This window comes from Talaromyces rugulosus, chromosome III (assembly GCF_013368755.1).
Source record: "Talaromyces rugulosus chromosome III, complete sequence".
NCBI classification, from domain to species: domain Eukaryota; kingdom Fungi; phylum Ascomycota; class Eurotiomycetes; order Eurotiales; family Trichocomaceae; genus Talaromyces; species Talaromyces rugulosus.
This window is the reverse complement of record NC_049563.1, coordinates 604633-628165: the sequence shown is the minus strand read 5'-3', so window position 1 is coordinate 628165 and position 23533 is coordinate 604633. Positions and strand designations below refer to the sequence as shown.

The following is a 23533-nucleotide window of genomic DNA, read 5'->3' as shown; positions in this document are numbered from 1 at the left end:
TTTGATGGCAATACAGGTTGAAGATAGAAAGCAAATTTCATATATGCGACAATTTACCTTGCCTTGCCACGCTGAGAAATGAAGATGGAAAAACGACGACTAATGCATAGGAAAGACAAAAAAGAAAAAAAAAAGGGACAGGTGATAATGCGACGACATCAATGCAGTAACGAGAGGTTTCAATCCCAGGGCCATTAAATCAAACTCGTCAAAAAGCGCCCTTCCACTCTATGATGATGATGATAGTGATGATGATGATAATGTTGTTGTGTTATGTTGTGTGTCCGAGTCGTATGTATTTCCAATGCCCACCACGCCCAATGAGTCGAAATATGATTCGAATATGATTTCCCCCAACCCTAGTTCTGACCCGGTGATTCAAACTGTTCCAAATTAGAGAGAAGAGAAGATAATGTGTACAAGGAAAAGCAAAGACCCCCAATAATAGAAAAGCAGGCGAAAAAAAGAAAGGTTTATAAAACGTGGCCAGAAATATAAGATGTTGGGAAAAAAAAGTTATAATAAAAAAAAGTAAGAAGAGGCTGCTAGGTGACTAGCCTTTCGTCAAATTTCTGCCTGGCTTCCTCGACCCATAATTCTAGGCGAAGTTCACCTGCCTCTACTCGTCGTACCGGTACCGTTTTGGCTCGGCCGTTGATCTTGGGCAGTAACGGTTGTTGCGAATGGCTGCCCACTTTACTGACAGAAAAGGGCGCTGTACACGACCGTACATGAACTTGGCCTGGCTCGGCGACGATCCAGGTTTGCTCTTCCTTGGTGGTGCCGACTGGCGGCAGGGCGTCTTCTCGCACCTCGATGCAGACAGTGAAACCGAACTCGTCATCTCGCGGCAACGGCGTCAGCCGAGCACAGGCAGAGGCTAATCGGGCGAGACAGGCCCGGAACTGCGACTCGAGGTCGATTGATTGGGCCGTCGAGGCGGGCTTCGAGGCCTCTTCCTTGCGTTCTTCAAACGTAGTATAAAGTTCGCCGACGGGCACATGGGGGAAGCCGGACAGGTCAAAGGCATAACGCTCCATCGGCTGATTCGTCCGCACCGACGAGATTATGACGGTGACGGCGGTGATGGTGCCCTTGAGGATCTCGCTCTCGACAGCAATGGCCACATCGTTGATGTAGTCACAAACTTTGGGATGGCGTGATTGGCGGACGGGGTAGTTGTAAGCGCGCACAGGCAGGAAGGTGGCTCGCGGGTAGACATTTCGGAGGAAGAGGATCTGGTGCATAGCAACGCTGAGGAAGTTGGTGAAGGAGGCGGCGATGGCAGCCTGGGTGTCGGGCAGGCTGTTCTCGGGCGCGCTGAGCGGGGTGGTGGCGGCGGTCATGGTGTTGACAGTGGTGCTGCTTTCACTGGCCATGGCCATTATTGTCGTCGCTGTGGCCGCAGTAGTGATGGTCGTGAAGGAGTCTAGGAGAATCTGTCTGCTGTTCCCCTCGGTAGCTGATCATTGCTCTGTTTCCGGGGGGGAAAGGATGAGAGAGGAGAGGAGAGGAGAGAGCAGCGAGGACACAATAACGCAGGTCAACGTGTCCCCTGGTGATGGGAGCGACGCCAATGTGCGATATACGGGGATTATTGGTCTTGACAGCAAAATTCGATGTTGAGGGTTGGTGCAGGTCGTCGGGACGGTTCGTTTCGTTATCGGCGGGTGCCGTGGTTGAGTCGAGGAAGGCGGGCGGAGGAGGAGCCAGCAAGCGCTAGACAATCCCGCCGGGAACAAGCAAGAACGACAACACCAGCAACTGAAGCACTGCGAGAAACGCAACAGCAACAACAGTAACAGTACAGCAATAGCAACGATGACGATAACGATAACGATAGCGATGACCGATGCCGGCAGCTATTATTGTTGCAGAATACCAAAATGCACTGGCTCGTCGCCGGGAATTACGGCTTTGCCCGTGAGGGGTGGGTGAGTCGGCAGTGGAGGTTGTGTGTGCAGCCTCAGTGACGTTCGCTCTTTATACCAGGTTATTATTATGGGGATAGCAACAAAATTTCGAGAGAGAGAGAAAGAGGATATTTCCACCAGCACACGCACACACGCACACACTCAAGAGAAAGACAGAGCGACGGAGCGAGAGCGTGGCATAAGGATCAACGGTGTAGGAATGCGTCTGCCAAAGATTGAGCGCGCAGAACTTGGCTGACCACCGTCACGTGTTTGCGTCATGGGCTTGGATGCGCAGCAGAAGCGAAAGGGTAAAAAAAAATAAAAATTACAGCAAATAATACAGGCAGAGCCAGCTCCACCTGGTGGGATGATGCTGGCTAAGAGAATTTAGTGAGAGTGTCGATCATCGAGGGAGGGGACAGATCCGAGGCGAGCCACGACCACACCAGCGAATGTTGCAGCCCGGTGCTGGCAAATGTCTTTTTTGCCTTTGCTTGCGTCGATGCATCTGTTGAAGCATGGACCGTTGATTCTTTTTCCGGCTTGCCTGGGATGGGATATGATATCGACCATATCAAACCGCCGAGACCGCCGGTTAATATTATTATTAATTATTCACGGACTCCTACGACTAATTTGCAGATACGATAAGCTTGCCCGCAAGGAGCTACTTGGAGTTACTTGGCCAGAGGTGATTGCTGGATCTCTAGCCAGTACGAGACCGCGGGGACCTGACCTGACCCGGAGTCGCTGTACCATGGCTAGCTAGCATTAGTAACATTGCGTACCACTATATACTCTGGCCCTGCTAGCCAGCTGTCAGTTGTCAAGGCTCAAGTGCTACTTACTACTTGCTACTACTAGCACTCACATAGTCTTGACTCTTCATCAGTTCAATAATCGTCAGCCCAGCTCGGTGAGACTCAGGCCCCATGCCCCCGCTGCGTCGGCGTCATAGGCGCTCTCTGGGGCCTTGTTGCATTCTTATAGGCGCAGGCGGGGCTGCCCACCCGGCCTTAGCCAGTTCCAGTTGGCGAGGTGCAGCCCTAGTCAAACACTTATAGTCGAGAAGGATACTAACAATATCCTCTAGGGTCTATAGTCTCTATACTACCGAGTACTAAAGACCCCTCAACTCAACCCTCGTGTGTCTCGTCTCGTCAACTGGACCGGATCGGGCCCAACGATCTGCCGGCATCCCCGTGTGGAGAGCCAAGAATAGTGCTGTATGTAGTACGTCCGACGTACTATTGCTATTCTGGATGCAAAGTTGATGTCTCTGATTAAATATTAAATAATAATGCGATGATATCGTGATCTCTTCCACCGTCCAATCAGCATCTAGACAGTGGGTCTCGCCCGCCAAAGAAAACTTGCGGTGGACGTTCGTGCGGGGCACTCTCCAGCCAATAATCGTGAGTTACAGCTGTGGATTCAGCCACTCGCAGCCGGCTCTCGGCCCCACCCATTCGTATCACGATTACCATAATTACCGCTTTTTCCCACGCAGCGCCCGCACTGAGCCGGTATGCAGCTGGTATGCTACCCGTCACCTCCACCGCGGCGCTAGTTGGCCGAGTAAATTACCCCTCCACCACTCGTGATTAATTTATTGATGATTGTTATGCGAACAGACGTTGCTGCTACGCGCCATTCTATCCGACAGCAAAAATTCCACACCAAGACCAAAACCACACACGACTGGTCGGACTACGCGCCCAGACGACGCGCCTCGAATGCTGCCTCGCCTAGGGACCATTGCATTGAGAACGATCCAATAACATAAAAGGGTCAGGGTTAGGATAGCCTCATCTCCCACCATGGAGCAGGAGCTCCTCCAGCTGCTCGCTGCCACCCAATCCCCCGCAGCCAACACGCGGAGGTCCGCTGAACTGCAGCTGCTGCATTTGTACTCCAACGAAGCCTTTCCTCTGTCGCTCGTCGCCGTTGCATCGCATGAATCCGTCGAGCTGCCGCTGCGCCAGTCCGCTTTGTCCGTCCTGCGCGCCTTTGTCCTCGCTGCCTGGTCGCCCGTGCTCGACGAGTTCAAGGGCCAGGTGCTCATCAATGATGCCAACAAGGCCACCCTGCGCCGTGCCCTCCTCGATCTCGCTACTACAACCGAAACGAACCGCAAGATCAAGGCCTCGGCCAGTTATGCCGTGAGCAAAATCGCCGCCGCCGACTTCCCGGAAGAATGGCCCGACCTCCTCCCCTCGTTGATGCAGATCATCAATGACCAGGCCAGCAGTGATATCGCTCTACACGGTGCACTGAAGGTCTTGCTGGACTTGGTCGAAACCGGCTTCAGCGAGGAGCAATTCTTCAACATTGCTCGCGAACTCGTCTCGACCCTCTTCACTGTGGCTACCAACGAATCACGCAAGACCATCTTGCGCGCCCTCGCCGTCTCTGTCTTTCGATCATGTTTCGACACCCTCGAGATGGTGCTGGAGCAGCACAAAGCTGCTGTTAAGCAGTTCATGGACGAGGCTCTTTCCGGCTGGTCGCCCTTTTTCTTGACGGTCATGAAGGCCCCCCTTCCACAGCGTCCATCCGAGGAAGAGGAGGCGAAAGACACCGAACTTCCGTCCCAGTGGAGAGGTGCTATTGCCCTGAAGCTGCAGGCAATTAAGGTAGAGAGACCTACAATTTGTTTTTCAATACATTGTCTAATCCGTGGCTGATCTAGACCGTCATGAAAATCCGCATGGTATTCCCAACACTCTTGACCACACAAAGCCCGCAGCTGTTCACCACTCTCTGGGAGGAACTTTCCAACATCCAGGGCCACTACTTTGATATGTACATCGAGGACGAGCGCCAAGGCCGGTTGGAAGATGCAGATGGCCTGCCATATACCTTGGACATCCTCGTCTTGGAAGAAATCGATCTCATGCAGGCCCTGATAAAAGCCCCCCCTGTCAAGGCCGAACTACAAGCCCAATTGCAGAATGCCGGCCAAGCCGCAACAAGCACTGGCTGGCTTCCAGAAATTATCAAGCTGGCAATCTCCTACGCCCAGATCACGACTGAAGAAGAAGGCTTGTGGGATATTGACGTTAACCTATTCTTATCAGAAGAGACCTCGGTGACGGCCAACTACACGCCCAGGACGTGTGGTGGTGACCTTCTGATCAAGCTCGGAGAGTGGCTGAAAGTGACGGTTGTCCAAGCATTGGTTACCTATATCAACACCCTCTTTGCCGATCCTGCCTCAACGTATGCTTTTCAACCCCTTTTGAGGGAAAAAAAGAGAAAAATAACTGGCTAACTCTATTTACAGGTGGAAACAACGTGAAGCTGCTTTGTATATTTTAAACCAGTTGCTCCGCGATTTCAACGAAGTCGAGCAACAGATTCCCGTCGACGTAGCATCGGGCTTCACCAACAGTATTCAGTTTGCTTTCCAAAACGAACAGGATTTCCTACGTGCTCGTGGCTATCTGCTAGCCGGTGCCCTTTCCCAGACGGCAGGCCCTGGATTTCAACAGGTTGCAGCTAGCTACCTCGATGCAACGATGAAGGCGATTTCTCAGGACTCTTCGGAAGTAGTCCAGGTTGCTTCTATTCGCGTGCTTCAGGATATCTTGCCAGCCTTGCCATCAACCACCACACAGCCAATGCAAATCCCCATAATCACTTCCATATCCCAATTCATCGCTGCTCATGATTTAAGAGAGGGGACCGACAATGACGACCTCAAAGTGACTCTTGCGGAAACACTTCGTGACACTATCATGGTCGAGGCCAATGTCGTTCTCGACTCGACGGCTCTGGACGTCTTGTTTAACGTGGCGAGCAACGGCGCCGACAACTTCCATCTGGTGATGATAGTCACGGAATCCTTCGAGGATATTGTGCAGTATGTTTCACAACAAGGCTTTGATGCATATGTCCGGCTATGTGAAAAGGTCTTGCCATCTCTGACTGGTGCTATCGATGTTGGAAGCATGACTGAGGAAAGCGCACTGACTGTTCTGGCGGCCGACCTTCTCCGTGCTCTGGCTGACTATGGCTCCGAACCTCTTCCCAATGGATTTGTGGCAACTGTGATGCCCAAACTGAACCGTCTGCTACTTGACTCTTGTGACGGAGAGCTCATTCGACCAGCCACGCTGGCGGTCCGCCATATTCTGGCACACGACTTTAACCAATTCCTCGCATGGCGCGAACCGGAACAGGGCAAGGAAGCCATTGAGACAGCCCTGGTGATCATCGACCGCTTGTTAGGTCCCGACGTTGACGATATCGCTGCCGCCGAGGTCGGTCAGCTGGCTGCAGAGTTGGTCGAAAAGGCCGGGTCCGAAAAGCTAGGACCATATCTGCCACAGCTGCTCCAAGCAGTTGCCCGGCGTCTTGCCACGGCCCAGCAGCCTCAATTCATTCAGAGCCTGATTCTCGTCTTTGCCCGGCTAACCCTGATCAGCCCTCGCGAAGTGGTTGACTTTTTGGCTCAAGTTGACCTCAGCGGCCAGAGCGGGTTGAGTGTCGTGCTGAGTAAATGGCTGGAGAACTCGGTCAATTTTGCCGGCTACGACGAAATTAAACAAAACATCATTGCACTCTCCAAGCTATACAACCTCGAAGATCCTCGCGTGGCGCAAGTCCAGGTGAAGGGAGACCTTATTATTCAAGATACCGGCCGGATAAAGACCCGCTCGCAAGCCCGCAACAACCCAGACCAATTCACCAGTGTTTCGGCCAGTTTGAAGATCATTAAAGTCCTCGTAGAAGAGCTTGCCGGGGCGTCTGGCAACAAAGAGATTGACGCGGCCGCAGCCGCCGCTCTCGAAGAAGCAGACAGCGAGGACGACGAGTGGGAGGACATTCCGGGCAACACACTGGACCTTGGTCTTGGAGTGACCAAGCAGGAGCTGATGTCGTTTGGCGAGGGTGGCAGTGAAAGTGTATTTGCTGTTCGGAAGCGAGACGACGAGACGCAAGGCTTCCTAGTACAATTCTTCCAGGAGGCATCAACCAAGCCTGGGTTCCAAGAGCTCTTCAACATCCTCACTCCGGCAGAGCAGGAGAAGCTTCGCAGCCTGGGCTGATTTTGCTTTCTACAAAATTACTTTGGAACGCTTACTCGCCTATCTCTTAAATAGATAGTGTTGCGTTTTTTTTTTTTTTTTGGTATAATGGGTACGAGGTTACGAAGTGACGCTGATCTACGGTTGACAGGATGCAAAACAATAGACTAGAAGTTGTCTAATCCTTAGATTAATTAAAATTCGACCTGACTGCTCCAACAGTACGGATAACACGTGCTACTATTAATTACAAATGACTCAGACTAGTTCCGGGTCAATTAAGCCCTAACTATGTCAGATATACGCCGAGGATGCAGCTAAGTGCCTAGCGGCGGAGGAGGCTTTGGCTGCAGTTCATGAGCTGTCACCATCGGCTTCCGACTTGCCTTCTGAGCTGTCACTTTTTGCCTTGTTTTCTTTTTTGTTTCGCGCTCTTTTTTCCCCTCTTTCTTCTAGCCGGGGAATACTAATGCAGCTGCTGACAACCGACTAGGCAACATTAGAACAGCTTGCATACCGAGTACTTCGGAAAGATTTAGGGGTCCACTAGGATCTTATCTCTTGCCAACTAGTATTGATTCACAAGGGACGACAACGTCGTCGGGATTTTTTGATAAAATATTGTCATTCCGCTTGCTTTTTTTATTCTTTTCCTGTTGTCTCCATCTTGTCTTTTATTTGTAGCTGCGGTTTTCTTTCGCAGAAACAACATTGGACTCTCGGAGATGCATATACTTATTATTGCTTGAGACAGCACGGCTGAGAAGAGGAAGGAGAAGGAGAAGGCAGAATATCAATGGCGCTGCTGGCCCCGGAGCAGGGCATCCAAGTCGATGTACGCTTCAATCCATTACCTGTGGCATACCTTGAGTGCTGACTGACAGGTAGACCTCCGACGTCGAGAGCCTCTACGACGAAGAATCCGTGCTCGAGTCGAGCAAGTCAATTGTGAGCTCTGTATACGACTACCTTTGGGAGAATGGACGCCGGTAGGTCCGCACTAACAGAGCCTATTTATTCTCCACTAAAAATGAGGTCCAGATACCATGCATACCGTCAGGGCCAGTATCCCTTCCCCAACGACGAACGCGAACAGGACCGCCTCGACCTGATGCATTGCCTCTGGAAAGACCTGCTCAACGGCAGCCTGTACCGCGCACCACTCCACGAACTTGAAGTCCAGCGTATCCTTGACTTTGGCACAGGCACAGCCAATTGGGCCTTCGACGTCGCCGAACTGTTCCCACGCGCTGAAGTGCTCGGCACCGACCTGAGCCCGATCCAGCCCATCTGGTCACCGGCAAACTGCAAGTTCTTTGTCGACGATGTCGAGAGCGAGTGGGCGTATTCGTCGCTCGAGGCGTTTGATTTCATCCATGGGCGTGCCATGGGCGGTAGTGTCAGTGACTGGCCGCAGCTACTTCGCCGGATTCATACGCATCTGAAGCCAGGTGGTTGGGTCGAACTGCAGGAGTTTGAGTGTATGGTTACCTCGGACGATGGTACGCATCAGGGCGTCAACGAACTTCGTGACTGGTGTTCCACTGTCGACGAGGCCAGTGTTAGGTTTGGCAGGCAGATTGGCGTCGCCGCGGTGCTGCGAGAGAAGCTTGAAAATGCCGGGTTTGTCGACGTTGTCGATGATTTTTACAAGGTTTGCCCCTCCCCTGAAAATTTTTTTTTTTTTTTTTTTTTTTCTATTTATTTTGCTTGTTCTGACTTGTAAAGTGCCCCATTGGCCCGTGGCCGCGCGACGAACGATTGAAACATATCGGACGCGTGCATCTGGCTTGTTGTCTTGAGGGCTTCGAGCCCTACTCGCTGGCACTCTTCACTCGTATTCTCGGCTTTTCATACGACAAGTTTCAGGCGTATATCCACGATGTCAAAAAGGCTGCGTTGAACCCCGATAATCATTTATATGTAGGTTTTCATTTTGTCTATGGCCGGAAACGGCGGTTGGACGAGACGTGATTCCTTCTCTTTTTTTTTCTGTGCATCTTTATGTGTTATGTTATATTTCGGGAATACATGTGTTGGATGTGATTTAGTTGAGACGTTACACTGGCCTGGCGTTTGGTGTCGATCAGTTTTTTGTCATCCTTGACATTTAGATAGTTTTTAAAAATCCTTCTTCAATGTTCACACCCCTGGTAAATTCAATGTTATGGACTGGTCTCAACTAAATATTTAAAAACTAAATAATACACTGTCTATTAATATCTTACTAGTTTTAGAATCAAAAATCCCTCCAGATGTCATGGCATAATGTGGCAGACAAAAGGGAGGCCGGCTGGCACCTCCATCCTGACTTCAAGCAGCTTTGGCCGTAACATCAACATTGAAGTTTTAGTATGATAAATATCCTCAATAAACCAAGAAGTTTGTTCTTGCCTGTAAAGACAGGGAAATAGATAAAAATTCATTACTATACAGTCCGGGAAGTACCAACATTGAAAATCTTCCAGTACGCAAATATGATCATTGCATTAAGTCTTGACGTAAGTATGATTAGCAACTTTTTATTAATAGAGCATACTCCACACTCTCAAATAATTGATATCAATGGCTTCAATGTTGACATCCATAATTATCCAACATGAGTGACATCGAAAAAATCTTATACATAAAGCCCAAGAAAGCCGGCTGCAAACTGTGCAACATCTGGTTCAGCCACCAAGGAAACGCATGGCCTTCAAGATTCAGAGCCCGTGAGTCAGCCTAATTTATCCTTTCTCCCAATTCTTCTTCTTCTGACCACATCTAGTGTATCGCAGCCAAGATGGGGAAATCAAATTGAGCGAGGTGGCGGCCCTCCGAGAAGAAGACAAGTGTATGATTCTCGATGAAGAAAATGGAGAATGGAACACCGCGAACTTGGGCCTTCTCACCGGAGAGCAATATAAACCTGCAGCCAATAAGAGCAACTGCTGCTATCTATTTCACGAGCTGTGCTGGGACCGTGTTATTGACCATTTTTGCCCGGATGAACTCGACCTAGTTAGTCTACATAAGGCGTTATTGCATTTTGCACTTAAAGGTATTCGATATCTTTTTTGGTTTATTGAGACAGAAACTCTGACAATATGTAGGGAGATCGATCCACGGTCACTTCTATCGACAAGCTGGCAAACTAGAAGTTTACTCAGATGAAGAGTCTGACGGAGATGACAATTTTGATCCTTTTCTTTTGAAACCCACCATCAAACAGATTATGAGGCGTCGAATCAAGAAGCCTCCATTCCTTCGTCCCAAAAATTCTATCAAAGACTCTATTGGAAATTCGGTCAACAAAACCGATCCCTTTGCGGCACTTCCAGCTGAGGTTCGCCAAATACTCGCGATTCATCTCGCAACTCAGGACTTTTTTGCTTTGCGCAGTGCCTCTAGATCAATAGCACCACTCTTTGAAAGTACAACTTTCTGGCAATCCCGGTTTTTCATCGGCGGAGAGTACGGATATCTTTATCATGCGATTCGAGAATTCACCAGCGTCAAAAGGAATGACAAACTTGACTGGCGAGGACTCTATATTCGTATGCAAAAGCTAGAGTATACTCCGCAGCTTGATTTCCAGGCATGTGTGTGGGACTCTCTAAGACAGTTGAAAAGTGCAACTAGGGAATTCCGGTCTAGCACCGCTAAGGTGTCACAGTGCGGACATTACCATAACTATCCCATTTCATGTGTAAAGAACACGCACAAGGAGTCGATCAAGTTTGGTCAAGCTGAAAAGTTGCGTTGTGTTGAAATTTCAATGGTCAAGATCGGATATGAAGCATATGTCACCGGACTAATATTTATATTCGATGATCAGAAGTCAGTCTGGATCGGTCATTTATTACCCGGGATAGAGAACAGCAATCCATGGCTTCCGGGGACTTTAGCGTTCACTTCACATTTCGCATACCCTGGACATTGCGTGGTGAGTGCACATATGGATAACTTTCTTGGCCTCAGTTTCTGTAAGGATAGCAATGGCATCCACTCGATGACTATCATCAACCGCGACGACCGTCCGCGATGTATCGCTTCCTGCTTGCAGAATACAACGGCCAATAGCACAGACCTAATTCTCGATAAAGTTACTGAGATCATTGTCACATTGGATGTAAGTTCCTCTATAATCTGCTATGTCCTGGTAAAGGCTAATACTAGAAATAGCATTGCAAGGTTATCGACCTGGAAATTCGCGGCCCTGCTGGGAAACCGAAGAAGGATGAGGAAATAAGTATTTGTGAGGATATGTCCATGTCCTAAAGGATTGCTAGTTACGGGTCATGGTTTAAAATTGTGCTGCTGCACTTGGATTGAAGTGTTTTTAACGGACAAACTTATATCACAAATGAGAATATAAATTTGTGATATCAGCAATAGACTGAAAGTCCTCTTCAGGTGTTCTTCCCAGGCCACACTCTGTGGCTATACCGAACTGAACCTGCCTTAAAACCTTCTTTGCAATATCAATCTTGAGCCGAGTGCCTGCCGCGTCATTTGCGTGAACGAGACCCAGAAACAAGTCAGAACCAGGTTGTAGCTTCAGTTCCTTTAGCGGAGAAAAATAGGCTTCGTCGTCTATGTTTCGGGGAACAGGCATGTGTATCCAGTTTACCGGTCGACGCGCGCTGGCCAAAATGCCGTTTGATAGCGTCACCATGAGTCCAGTGTCCTTTGGATCGATAAAGTGCCGATGACCCCAGTCCCCGTAGCAGATATGAATCCCTGTTTCAACATCCGGAGACACCGTGTTGACGAGCCTCGCAATCCTCTCGATGAAGCCTTCCATATACGGTTGCGGAAACCAGGGCTTGAAATGGGGTAAAAAATGACTTTCCAGAGGCATCATCTCACCTGCAATGTCCCACTGGATGGCCAAGTCGTCATGTGGAATTTTATCTTGAATATTCTCAAGACAAGAGAGGAGGGCTTTCTCGTAAAGAGGCTCAATGTCCGCCTGGAACCCCTCTCGGACCAGACAGACAACAACAAAGGGTGTGGGAAAGCACACTTGAAAACGTACATGCGCGGGTATAACGCCCTCGTCCTTTAGACGCCTAAACTCTGCATATGACTCCAATGCAGCATCGTCGTAGCCCGGTTTCAATGGCAGAATACGGCCGACGATGGACTTGACTTGGTCGTCGGGTACTGGGTCTTCAGAAACTGAGTTCCAACTCTTGTCATATTTGCGAAGAACAGAAGGATCATGCTTGAAGACGCCCCGCTGCCACTGAATAAAGGTCGAGCGGTACCCAGGCTCGCCGTCAGGTAGACGAGGGAGATTTGAAAAAGATGTCACAGCTTTGCGAAAGGCAGAGGTAGCAGTATCTGTGCCGCAGATAGAGCCAACCAGGTGGACCTTTCTCTGGTTCTCCATGGCGGGTTTATGCTTTGGACGACAAAACTGGCAAGTATGAATTGGGTTTGGGGATATTAAAATATTCCATAGTGGGAGGACTCCGATTTATGATGCTTCAATTGTATGAGCATGGAAATGCGGGGGACGATGACGCGGCATATCTCAAGCATCTGTCCGAACGACCGAACGACCGAGCCCTGAAACACTTCTAGTGGTCTCTAGGTCTGATAGATAACTAGCCAGAGCGATCTCCGTGGAGGTCTGCCGAGGCCGCTATACCGCTAGCACGAAGGAAGGGGAGAAATACAAAAAAAGGATAATCAACTCCTGGTTAGTGAGCATTTCCTTTCCTTAATTGCCCCTATTTCGGTTGTAAAATACTATTTCAGCTGTTTCTTCAGCCAGAACTTCTACAATGTTCATTCAACAGCGCTTCTGGGGCAATATCTTTCTGAGTAATGAGGCGGCATCATGTACTAAGGAGTTAATCGAGACCTGAGCACTGTGGCTACGTTCTTGGCAGATTTGTTTACAATTACTATACTAGAAGATTTTCCCAATGGGCATTGAAAACTCTTCATCACTTTTCCGGTTGTCAATTAGTTTGCTAATGAATCAGTCCGTGATAAAAGATAATCGAGACTCTCACCCCCCGGTCAAGCCGAAGAGAGAATGCCCCGAAGGGAGGACTGACAAAAACTAGCCGCGGCGACTTCAAGTCCTGGGTTGGATTCCAAAGAATCTTTCCTTAGCCTTGCATTGTCTCAAGGCCCTAGTTGAGCTTCCAAAGAAGCAACAAATTAGCCTCTAGTACCAGAAAGTCAGTCCCGTTGGCCACCGCTTAATGTGTATTTAGGCCGTTCGAAATCTCGTGACGGATTGCAAGCAGATAATCATGAATAACCCCTGCATCTGTATTGATGCCAAGAGTCCTGGGGTTTGTGGTAGATCTTGGGTACGCTGCTGCTATGCCTGCACGGTTACCCCTACAGTCCATTTCATAGAAGCGTACCCTGTCCCCGACGGCGGCAATTCCGTAAATGGTCTGTAGGCCGCCAGTATCCCGTTGGACCTCACGCATGTACTTTGCAAGCTGCCTAAAAACTTTGTCCCATCGGTAGCGTTTGCTTTTTGGAAGTCGTTTTGCCTCCACAACGAAAACTCGACGGAAGCCATTCGCACGGAAGTTCTTCATCGTAACATTCATCCTCCTCAGGTGAACTCCGGCACGGGAGTATGCCTCTCGCTCGAAGATGTAGCGTGGACCGAAATAATGGATTAACATGTTTAGCCAAAAGTGATCAACAGTTACCTCGTAAGCGCCAGGTTTAATCAACCCCCGCAAGTGACAGAGATGAGACTCGCTGGTGTACACGGTGGTAGACATAGTTGTTGTTGTTATTATTTTCGATTTGGAGAGAAAATATCAACTAGATGCAGTTAGGTTATACACAAGCGTTGTCAAGAGCTGGACTTACCTTTTCACAGATATGAGGCTATCAGTGGCGAGAAAGGAAAAAGAAGAGAAAGAAAGAGAGAAAAGAGGGGAGTAGGAAGTGGGCCTCTGGCTTCGAGGCCACTGATCCCTGCTCTCAAACGGTGCCAGCCTCCTAATTATATTGTGTTGGGCCCTGGGGTTGCGGCTCATTGGGTGATATGCGATATTCCCTCTCAAGACTTAATATCAATTGATTGTGAATGCTCATGAGGGTCGACCAATGACCAATAGGCTTTGTTTTTACCAGGTGAAGCAATGTGTCCACTAATAGACATTGAATGGTATGTTGAATAGGATCTTGAATAGAAGGCATTCTCATTTATTAAGGGCTCTTGTCATGGAACAATCACCCCACGGGGCGTATCAATTGACAAATTTGCCAAACTTGAGGATAATAAGAACAGATATTCAATACTTGGTTTTATTCTGGCTTCCCCATTGTCGATATATCTCCACACGATGGTATAAATACCAGGCTAAGCTTCCCTTCTTCTTTTTTTCTTCCCAGCGTCGAAATACAGTTTTTTGTGTGAGTGCAAATTTTCACAGTTCGTTTATATATCCCAGAAGAGTACTCACATATGAATCAGGTTAAGAAACCACAACAACAACAACAACAACAACATCATCATCATCATCATCATCATCATCATCATCGCCGCCGCCGCTGCCAGAGCAATGGCAATCCAAGTAAGTTCAGTTTTGCTATGTGTATCTCATGATTTTGTCCGGTTCTAACCATTGAATAGAATTTAATCAACGTCCGAGAAGGGGGCAATGTGGTGATCGGCCAGCAACGGCCCTTGCGCCAGCCCCGGGCTGCCCGGGTTTCCAAGAAGAAGAAGGCCACCAAGAAGGCCACAAAAAGAGCCCTGAGGACTGAGGGTGGCCTGGTAAGTGTTAATCTATCCTGCCTAAAATTAGATCTAAGCTAACTAGGCTTATCAGTCCCAGGAGATCGCGCGCCTGGAGGCCGCCGAGGAAGAGGCGCAGGAAACCTCCCGCCTTCGGCTGCAGAGACTGCAGCAGCTGAAGGAAGACCTAAAGAAGATGGAGGAGAAGGAGGAGGGGGAGGAGAAGGGGGTGGATGGGGGGGAAGATATGGAGCTTTGCTGCCGCTGAGTGTGGTGATTGATTGATAACCTCGTAGCACTTGAGATGAATTGAGATCCGTTAAATATTCCGAACATTTTCCAACTACCTAAAATTGACAAGAAACAGGTGAGGTATCACGGAGTGAAAGGAGAAAGGCAACGACAATTCCATTTAATTATCATCGTTGGTAATGCCAGTTTAGGTGATAAATAGAAGCATTGCACTCTTCACAGTTAGTACCGTAATTTTGATTTGTATGCAAAGGCCTTTTTGTGTAGCTGTAGGAAGATAGGTGAGGGAAAAACACAAAAAAAGAGAATCAACTCCTGACTAGGGGTCATTTCATCATCTCAATTCCCTATTTTGGCCGTGGAAAGCTGTCTCAGCTGTCTTCTAGAGCAATCTTCATTCAGTAGGGGATTTAGGGCAAGATGTTCCGGATACTAGTGCAATAATATATACTACTACTAAGCCAATCGAGACCTGATTAATCTATTAAATTCGTGACTGACCGTTTTACGACTTTTGCAATTATCCCACCAAAGAGTCCTATTAATAGGCATTGGCATTATTTTGACAGTTCATTTGATTGAAGCGTACCTTGATATACCCCGCGGGGCTATTGTTTAATGGTAGTCTCTTACCAAGAGGAAAATTATCGATATATGCAGTGCCCAATCTGACAAGGGAAGTCCATAGGTTTTTGGTTGATATCCATTGGCATAATACCAGCCAATAAGCCACCATCCCAGAAGTCATGGCCTACCCAAGGTGCGGTGCCCGATACAATATGATCATGAGACTGGCACCGGCACCTTTGAGAGTCAGCGGTGTAAAATCTCCTAATCTCGTCCCGCCAGGGGTATTTTCCCTGCTTCTCCCCTCTTTTCTCGTTTTTCTCTCTAATCTTCTCCCTTCCTCACCACTGACGGCCTCATATTCGTGCTGACTGCCTTTAGTTTATGCCATATCAGCATATTGGAAACGACCAACATGTCGCTTAGGCGCGCATGATCAACATTCATGTGGGCTGCCAGAAACTCTAGAAGGCAGCGCGACCAGCGGCGAGCCAAAGTGAGCCCTAACGAAGCCGCCCAACATCATATCCGACCTCACTTCACCTCCTCATTGCAACGTCTTACAATATACTGACTGATTATCATCATCGCATAAAATGGAATATGATTGGTCCGCACATTTCGCGCAACATATACTGTCCCCTATCATAAGCCAATTTACAAACATTGGTTCCTGCAATGAAACAGGTAAACTGCTCCTTCCCTAGCTATGTGTAATAAGGTGTTTCGAGTTCTAATTCTTTCCAAAGGTTAGATCACCACTCTCTTGGATCAAAGGTCATCTCAAAGATCCAAACTTGGAGCCCTAAAACTAGATTCTTTTATTGGTCTAAACGAATCGTTAATATTTACTTTAATAGACAACAAAGTAATACAGATGTTCTGCGATCTGGAAGACAGCGGTATATTCACCTCAGACGTAAATACACTATCTCTTCTTGATTGAAAGGAAGGATTATAGTACCGGTAGGAGCTCCTTCTATGCTAAGACTGCTTTGAAGAGAGTATGGTGATGATAGACACCGATAGCAGTGACATCCTGGGGGGAGACTAATGTAGTATTCTCCATTACTACACATGGCTTGGTTCACTCGATATGGGTTATTACGAGGGGTTGACCTCCAATGGCTACCAGAACCACCTATGTACACGAGCATGTCTACTATCTTGCGCTTGCGGGTTTGATCATTCCCGGTTCCTTTGAGGTAGATGTCGAAATGTGTCAATGCACTACTTCGGCACAAACTACGTCTTCGAGCGATAGGATACAGTATCGGAAGATGAATGTGTCCGCCAGAATCTTCTACAGAAATGACTGGCATCGATTTTTGGTTATTGAGGCCAAAGGATTTCAAAAGGATTGGAGCCCTCCCGAAACTAGAATCATCCTGATAAGTGGTATAAAACCCTGTATTCAATGGGTGAAAGACGGTCCAGGTGCGTTTTATCATGGCGTCTCATCTAATCTCCACCAATTGCGGTTACAGGTGCCAACGACGAGCCCACCACCTTACTCCATTCGAAAGGGCCCGCTGTTCCGAAGAATCGACCAGGCGTCGAAAATGTGGACGCAGGACCTTCTTGTGGTTGTCAAGACCGCTATCGGAAGTGTGGGGGTGAAGGTGGACTCTGCCTACATACAGGACCCGAGCCCGCAGCAGGATACTTGAGATACTTGACTGGGGATTGTCGAAATGCTCTGTATTTTGTAAGTGCTGTTTGTTACAACTTCTTTACGTGGCCCGGAAGAGAACTCACATATCAGGAAAATCAACATCAGCAGAAGCACCAGCACCACCAGCGCTAGAAAAACGGCCATCCAAGTACGTTCAGGCTTGCTATTGGTATCTGAGAACATGACGTATTCTAACGATTGAATAGAATTTGATCAACGTGCGAGAGGGTGACAATGTGGTAATCGGCCAGCAACGGCCGCGACGCCAATCCGGGCTAAGAACACCATGGTAATCACAGTAAGTTCAATTGTGCTATTAGTATCTGAAGGTCTATGACTACCTCTAATACTTGAGTAGAATATGATCAATGTGCGAGACAGCAGCCGTTGCCGCCTAGGGCTGCTTAAACGGCCAGGAAGAAAGTCACCAAGAAGGTGGGCAATAAGGCCAAAAAGAGGTCCTCAAAACCCAAGAACGTAAATTAAGTACTTATGCATCATGGCTAAAATCTATCAGAGCTAATTGGGATTGTTAGATCAAGGAGATCGAGAGAGGTGGAAGCAAATCTCCCGCCTTTGACTGAAGACTTCAGCCGCTGAAGTAAGAGATGGGCGAAATGAAGAGCGGAGAAGGGTAGAGAGGCGAGAGGGGAGAGTCTCCTGGGGAGTGATGATTGATGAAGGACTTTATCTCTATCGCGTATCTCGAACCTGCATGTATGGTACGTCCTATAACATCCTTATTTAGGGAGGCCACCCCCTCACGAAACTCCACGTCATAGATTATTATCATCGACGTCGTCACGTCTGGTATATATAAATAATGTGGTATATCAGAGAAGGAAAATAAAACAGAGGATGGGATAGATCTTTGCCACCGATGATCTCGGATGTCAACCTTGTCAGATTTTATTAGCCTGTAGATAGATACCCTACATCTCTGTATACCACAGTTAACTGCCTAGGGGACCTTCAGCATGTCTTTTGTACAGAGTCAACATACATCAATTGATAAATCTATATGTAGACCAATCAAATAATCCAGTCTGAGCACCTCTAGCCATATCAATATAATGGTAAAGAAAATAGATGAGGGACTACGTAATGAAAAGATCAAAAAGGAAAAAGTCAAAGCTAATTCATGTAAACATCATATTAGTTGCCCTTTTGGGTGATATGTAGAATCTCATTACACTCTTTGCAAGTTAGTGCTGTAATTTTGTTTTCGCATTCAAAGGTCATTCGGTGTAGCCCTCAAAATATATTTGGAAAAAGCCCAGGCGCCCGACATGGAAATCAAGTTTCAAAGACATGGAGCAAGATTAGTTAAGAACGACGCAGAAGGGGATCCGCAAGCATACTCAATCAGGAAAGGCGATTTGGTAGGTTGTTTGGGGGGAGGTATTGGGGGAAGTATTGAGGGAAATTTCGAGGCTCAAACGGAGCAGGATCGGCGCGTAATAGTGGGTGAGGGAAACGCATATTCACTGGTGGTGGTGCAAAGTTGAAATGTACGGGTTCAGGCTGCGGCTGGGGAGCTTCGATGTGCAGCTGCTCACGAAGAATGTTTCCATTCCCAGCGACAATCTTGTCAACTGCTGCGTTTCCCGCTCGTTGGACCTCATCCACGAGACGACTCTGTCCCTGGTCCGGCTCGGAGGGAGGGCATCCTTCCCGGGAGAAGTGTTTATACCCGGCTTTTGTGATATTGGCCTTGCATACATCGCAAATGAGCGTACCGCACCTGCATTGAATCTTGTTGCAGCCGCTTTCTTTGACTATGCTGATGCCGCATTTCGGACAAGTGCGAAGCAAAGCCTTGGTCATAGCCTCTTCTACTTCTCGGCGCTCTGGAACACCGCGCTCCTTTTTGGCTTGCGCGCAGCTTTTTGGTGCATGTGATTCACACTGGCATAGTCGACAGCTAACTTTTCCGCAGTCTGGGTTCTGGCAAGAGAATTTCGGGGTTCCTTTGACCTGCACAAGCGGCACGCATACGGCCTTGAACTCGCAAAATGGACAGCCCTCGAGACCCTTTACACCAGACTTTGTAAGTTCGTCCATTTGTTGGAGAAATTCTAGTCGCTTCAGGAATTTCTCGCCCACAACTTGTTGGAGAAGGGCCTTTTCAAATCCCGCATGACACCCACTTACATCAATACATTTGATGTCGTAGTTCATCTGCCCGAGCTGTGTCTCTGCGTATTTTTTGATACAACGACGACAGAAAGAATGCGTTTCGTCCCCGTTGCAAGAGATCGCAACCTTGGGTGACACGCCGACGAAGCAACACTGGCATTCGACCAAATTCTTAGCATTATCGGCAACAATTTTTTTGATCTGTTCGATTTCACGTTGTATTTCTAACGGGATATTTGTCTCGTTTTTAGGTCGAACACGTCGTAGTCGTGTCAATGGATTACGATCATCGTTTGGATCCGGCTGTTCCAAGTGGTAAAGGGCCTCGTATGCATCTAGTAGAGTTTCATGGCGTGATAGCAGAGCTCGAATGGTCTTATGCTGTACAAAGGGGAATTCATTGGCAAGCGCTATCAATCTATATGCACAGTTAGCGCCGTGGATATATATCTACATTGATCTATTTACTTACTTATAACATGGGCCTTTCCGGGGTCGTTTCGGATCTTCCGTATTCGACTCGTCGTCTGATGGTCTTCTCTTCATCGCTCGTTTGGAATAGAAATATTCCAAGTCGAACGGACGTGGTACCGCCTCTGCAGGTTTGACAATAGTCTGGTCGATAAAACGCTGGTGGTTGAAAATGGGAGGAAGTATCGGATGACTGTCAAGGCGGGATGCAGGTCTGGGCGTCTGTAATGGGATATCACGGTGAAAACCCCGAGGGTGGAGGTATGGTTGCTGGAAAGACACTGCAGGCTCCGGCTGAGTGGTAGGTCTCGAGCGATGATTCGTTTGGATAGCTAAGGTATGGGCGGCCTTTGTTTAAGTTAGCCTCGTGAGGGAAAAAAGTAATCGATATTGCGCGGAAATTTCCGCAAACTAATATCTAGAATAGATAGATATTCGTACCTCATTGGAAGGATTAAACCCTTTCAAAGCAAATAATGGGCTGTAAAAATGATTAGACCAGTTGCTCGTGTCCGGAGCTGTTTGTATACAAGGCGCATAGACAGCCTGGCCACCTTGATATCCCGACTTTCTAGGGAAGTGAGAGATATTCAACGGTGATACTGGATTTGGTTTTGGTTGTAGGGACACTATTCAAAAGTAAGTAATGCCTAGAAAGAAGCTGAAGCAAGGAAGTCTCACCATCCCTGTGACTTGGACGATTGTCCATTGTGTCTTGCCAATATCCAGGCTCCTTTTCGATATGGAATGCCATATCATATACCCAACAAGCTTAGAGTGAATTCGGTAAAGAAGAATGGTTTTCTCAGACACTGTGCCCCCCGACTGACAAACTGGCCTATTTCGTGTGAGTCACGCAAGCAGGGTGTTCCGGTTTGTGTAATTTGAGTCGTCCCTCCTTAGCATCCACGGTTCATCAGATGCTCGAAAACCATTATGTTGAAGGATCGAACTGACTAGCACCACGATTCGTGCCGTCTATTTATTTGCTGGGGAGAAGTGCGCTTTCGAGTCCTTTTCATCTCAACGGGGGCAATATTGTGTGACATGAGGGGGCATTTCCTCTGCGGATGCACATAATATGTAAACCCCTCTCGGCGCTTGTTAGGCTGTTGGCTAGCTCTTGGTTCCGCCAATCCACGGCGAGCGCCTCGTTGGGGTTGCTTTTTGTTGTTTCTATCTTGCCTGTTTGCCAGGATTGCGAGTCACTTCCTTGTCCACTGACCCTCCGTCGTCACACTGGCTGCCGGTCGCGTTCTTTGTTTCTTTTTGGCGCCGTCTTTGTTGGCTGCATGGTGAGCTGCTCAAGCACAAGGCCAGAACGAGGCTAGACTGACGGTGAGTGTATTGTCTGCGAGGTGCGATGGGTGGTAGTCCCAACTATCGTGAGATGCGAGGTCGAGTTGAGTTGCCCCTCCGCAGCCTATTAGGGAAGGAGCACGCCGCACACCCGCTGCAGCCTCGCGATTCAGCTTCACCCTCAGCATCTCTTTTCTTATTATTCCCTGCACTGCCTGTGCATCCCATCCCCGTTCACGGTATAGATTCGTTATTATCATTGCCATACTAACTGCTAATTGCTTGGGGCCTTGGATAGCCGCGGCACTCCTCTCCGAGCGGAGCCAGGGCTAGTCACCTCGTTGGCGCTCTGGAATCAGTCCCAACTATCGACGGAGCTCTAACTCGACGACAGGGGTTCACTTAGTCTCGAATTGGCGCGCAGTCGGCGGCAACTCTCCTTCAAGATCGTCCGACTGAAGACAATCACAGCGGCCCTTTGTTACTGCGTTGTTAGAACTACCTTTCATGATGCCTTGGCCAACTTTTTCGCGCTGACCGAACATGCTCGCTGCCGTTTCCTTGCATCAAAGGTCCGTGATACGGTAGGACATGATTAGGGTCTGGTCGGACTTGTCAGGTGCGCGCTGGGTCAAAGAAACTTGACTGAATGATATTTCGACGGCTTGCCACGGTCTCAAATTACTCAAAATTACAAGCATTTTCTATGATCTCCAAGATCTTGATTGCCTCTAGGATCCGGGGTTTACACTAGACGATACATGGTATGGTCTCCATTTGGCGCAGCAAGGTTATCATCGCCTTTGCTTATCGCCAGAGCCACCGCTGCAACAGTGTAACCTCGTTTAAATCCTCCTCCTCCACTTCCGTGCAAATCATCGTCCAACAAGGTCATTCTTGTCAACTGTCATTGTTGCCCGTATCTTGGGGCCGACGCTTGCCGTCGGTTTCAACCGGGCCGGTTACATTATTAGGTAAGGGCAAAGTAATCCACTTTTGCAGGGCGTGGCTTTCCGACCACACATCATCCCCATTGATGATGTAGGCAAAGAGGCAAGGCGCGGGGGAAAAAAGTTTAGAGTTGTTCGATCCTACTACAAAGAACAGATAATGTTTCCCGCTTGTGCCACATCTAGACACACCCCCGTGTGACCAAATTCGCATACACATCGAAGCTCATCTCAACGCGCACACCTTCAACACCAACACCAGTCTCGTTTTGGTTTCTTACAGTCAGTATGGGTTCCGCTGACATCGCCATGGACAGCGATCTAGCTGGAGATTCGCCCCACCTAAAGCTGGTCCCCGCGACCCCGGAGGAACACCTGCACACACTGAACCTCAACAGCAAGGCGTGGAAAGGACCGCTGGAGCTGGGTCAGTACATCGAGCGTGAGCATCATCTGTCTCAGCAGAACCTCACAAGAGACGGCGCGCTCACTTGTTGGATCCTGGTCGATGGCAGAAAACCGCCCAACTCGCGAACCATCCTGAGCTCCTGTGAAACGTACCGGAAGCCTGCCTACCTCGCGTACAAGGGGAGGGTCGAGGATATTGTCTGCCATGGGGTCGGGAGCGTTTTTGCACGGCCGGAATTTAGAGGCCGCGGCTATGCGGGGCGAATGATGGCGGAGCTGAGCCAGATACTCGACACCTGGCAGACCGAGAACCAGCCCCGGAAGCAGGGTATCTTTTCCGTGCTCTTTTCTGACATCGGCAAGAAGTTTTATAGCAGGTATGGCTGGAAACCGTTCATGTCGACTCACATTACCCTGCCATCGATCAATGAGGATCATTTCAAGACATCCGTGGCCATGGCCAAGTTGCCTGTCGCAAGACCAATGAGCGCCGACGATGTCCGCCAGTCCATGTGCGGCGAAATTGTTGAACACAAGGAGCGCAACCTGCTGCTAGGTGCCTCGCAAAAGTCACCAACAGCCAAGGTGGCAATTGCCCCTGACTATGATCATATGTCCTGGCACTGGGCCCGCGAGGACTTTTATGTTGACAGAGGCATATTCGCGAACAAGAAACCGCAGGTCCGAGGCGCAGCTGTCGATCACCAAAACGTGTACTGTGCCTGGGTCCGGACCCTCGGCGACTCGCCAGAAAGCCACACACTGCACATCCTGCGCTTCAGCTATGACGAACCGGTGACCGTGCCGGGAGAAATGGGAACTATTGAGGCACTCGCTGCCGTGATCCGTCGTGCTCAATACGAGGCACACGCACTGAACGTGAAAAAAGTGGAGTTCTGGAATCCGACGTCGATGGTTGAAAAGGCGGCGAAACTGCTAGATCCAGATGTGCAGGTCGAGCACCGCGAAGAGAGCAGCGTGTGCAGTTTGAAATGGAACGGCGCCAAGCTAGGATTGGGCGACGAGGTGGAGTGGTTCTGGAATGAGAAATACAGCTGGTGCTGAGGTTCTCTTTTTTCCTGTCTTTTGCTGTTCATTCACCATTCAGTCTT

General features: G+C 48.7%; 9 protein-coding genes across 9 annotated transcripts; 5 read left to right on the top strand and 4 right to left on the bottom strand.

The window, feature by feature from the left end:
* Positions 1-545: 545 nt before the first annotated feature.
* Positions 546-1385, bottom strand: TRUGW13939_05076 (uncharacterized protein; the record flags this gene model as incomplete). The annotated part of the gene is made up of 1 exon (XM_035488241.1): positions 546-1385. One exon carries the CDS (start codon positions 1383-1385, stop codon positions 546-548), a length of 840 nt encoding a protein of 279 aa, XP_035344134.1.
* A 2351-nt stretch (positions 1386-3736) lies between these two features.
* On the top strand, positions 3737-6970 carry TRUGW13939_05075 (uncharacterized protein; the record flags this gene model as incomplete). The annotated part of the gene is made up of 3 exons (XM_035488240.1): positions 3737-4552; positions 4609-5138; positions 5203-6970. 3 exons carry the CDS (start codon positions 3737-3739, stop codon positions 6968-6970), a joined length of 3114 nt encoding a protein of 1037 aa, XP_035344133.1.
* A 775-nt stretch (positions 6971-7745) lies between these two features.
* Positions 7746-11185, top strand: TRUGW13939_05074 (uncharacterized protein; the record flags this gene model as incomplete). The annotated part of the gene is made up of 9 exons (XM_035488239.1): positions 7746-7784; positions 7838-7938; positions 7991-8603; positions 8678-8919; positions 9205-9301; positions 9582-9660; positions 9717-9989; positions 10042-11060; positions 11114-11185. Coding segments are annotated over 9 exons (2535 nt in total), but the record flags the coding sequence as incomplete, so codon positions are not given.
* Positions 11186-11288: 103 nt separating this feature from the next.
* On the bottom strand, positions 11289-12326 carry TRUGW13939_05073 (uncharacterized protein; the record flags this gene model as incomplete). Its single annotated transcript, XM_035488238.1, has 1 exon — positions 11289-12326. The coding sequence occupies one exon, from the start codon at positions 12324-12326 to the stop codon at positions 11289-11291; it is 1038 nt and encodes a 345-aa protein (XP_035344131.1).
* Positions 12327-13149: 823 nt separating this feature from the next.
* On the bottom strand, positions 13150-13695 carry TRUGW13939_05072 (uncharacterized protein; the record flags this gene model as incomplete). The annotated part of the gene is made up of 1 exon (XM_035488237.1): positions 13150-13695. One exon carries the CDS (start codon positions 13693-13695, stop codon positions 13150-13152), a length of 546 nt encoding a protein of 181 aa, XP_035344130.1.
* Positions 13696-14061: 366 nt separating this feature from the next.
* Positions 14062-14928, top strand: TRUGW13939_05071 (uncharacterized protein; the record flags this gene model as incomplete). Its single annotated transcript, XM_035488236.1, has 4 exons — positions 14062-14087; positions 14397-14496; positions 14556-14699; positions 14755-14928. 4 exons carry the CDS (start codon positions 14062-14064, stop codon positions 14926-14928), a joined length of 444 nt encoding a protein of 147 aa, XP_035344129.1.
* A 1675-nt stretch (positions 14929-16603) lies between these two features.
* TRUGW13939_05070 (uncharacterized protein) lies at positions 16604-17447 on the top strand (the record flags this gene model as incomplete). The annotated part of the gene is made up of 3 exons (XM_035488235.1): positions 16604-16916; positions 16967-17187; positions 17361-17447. 3 exons carry the CDS (start codon positions 16604-16606, stop codon positions 17445-17447), a joined length of 621 nt encoding a protein of 206 aa, XP_035344128.1.
* A 1072-nt stretch (positions 17448-18519) lies between these two features.
* On the bottom strand, positions 18520-20473 carry TRUGW13939_05069 (uncharacterized protein; the record flags this gene model as incomplete). Its single annotated transcript, XM_035488234.1, has 4 exons — positions 18520-19711; positions 19766-20112; positions 20206-20393; positions 20446-20473. The coding sequence occupies 4 exons, from the start codon at positions 20471-20473 to the stop codon at positions 18520-18522; spliced, it is 1755 nt and encodes a 584-aa protein (XP_035344127.1).
* Positions 20474-22301: 1828 nt separating this feature from the next.
* TRUGW13939_05068 (uncharacterized protein) lies at positions 22302-23486 on the top strand (the record flags this gene model as incomplete). Its single annotated transcript, XM_035488233.1, has 1 exon — positions 22302-23486. One exon carries the CDS (start codon positions 22302-22304, stop codon positions 23484-23486), a length of 1185 nt encoding a protein of 394 aa, XP_035344126.1.
* Positions 23487-23533: the final 47 nt, after the last annotated feature.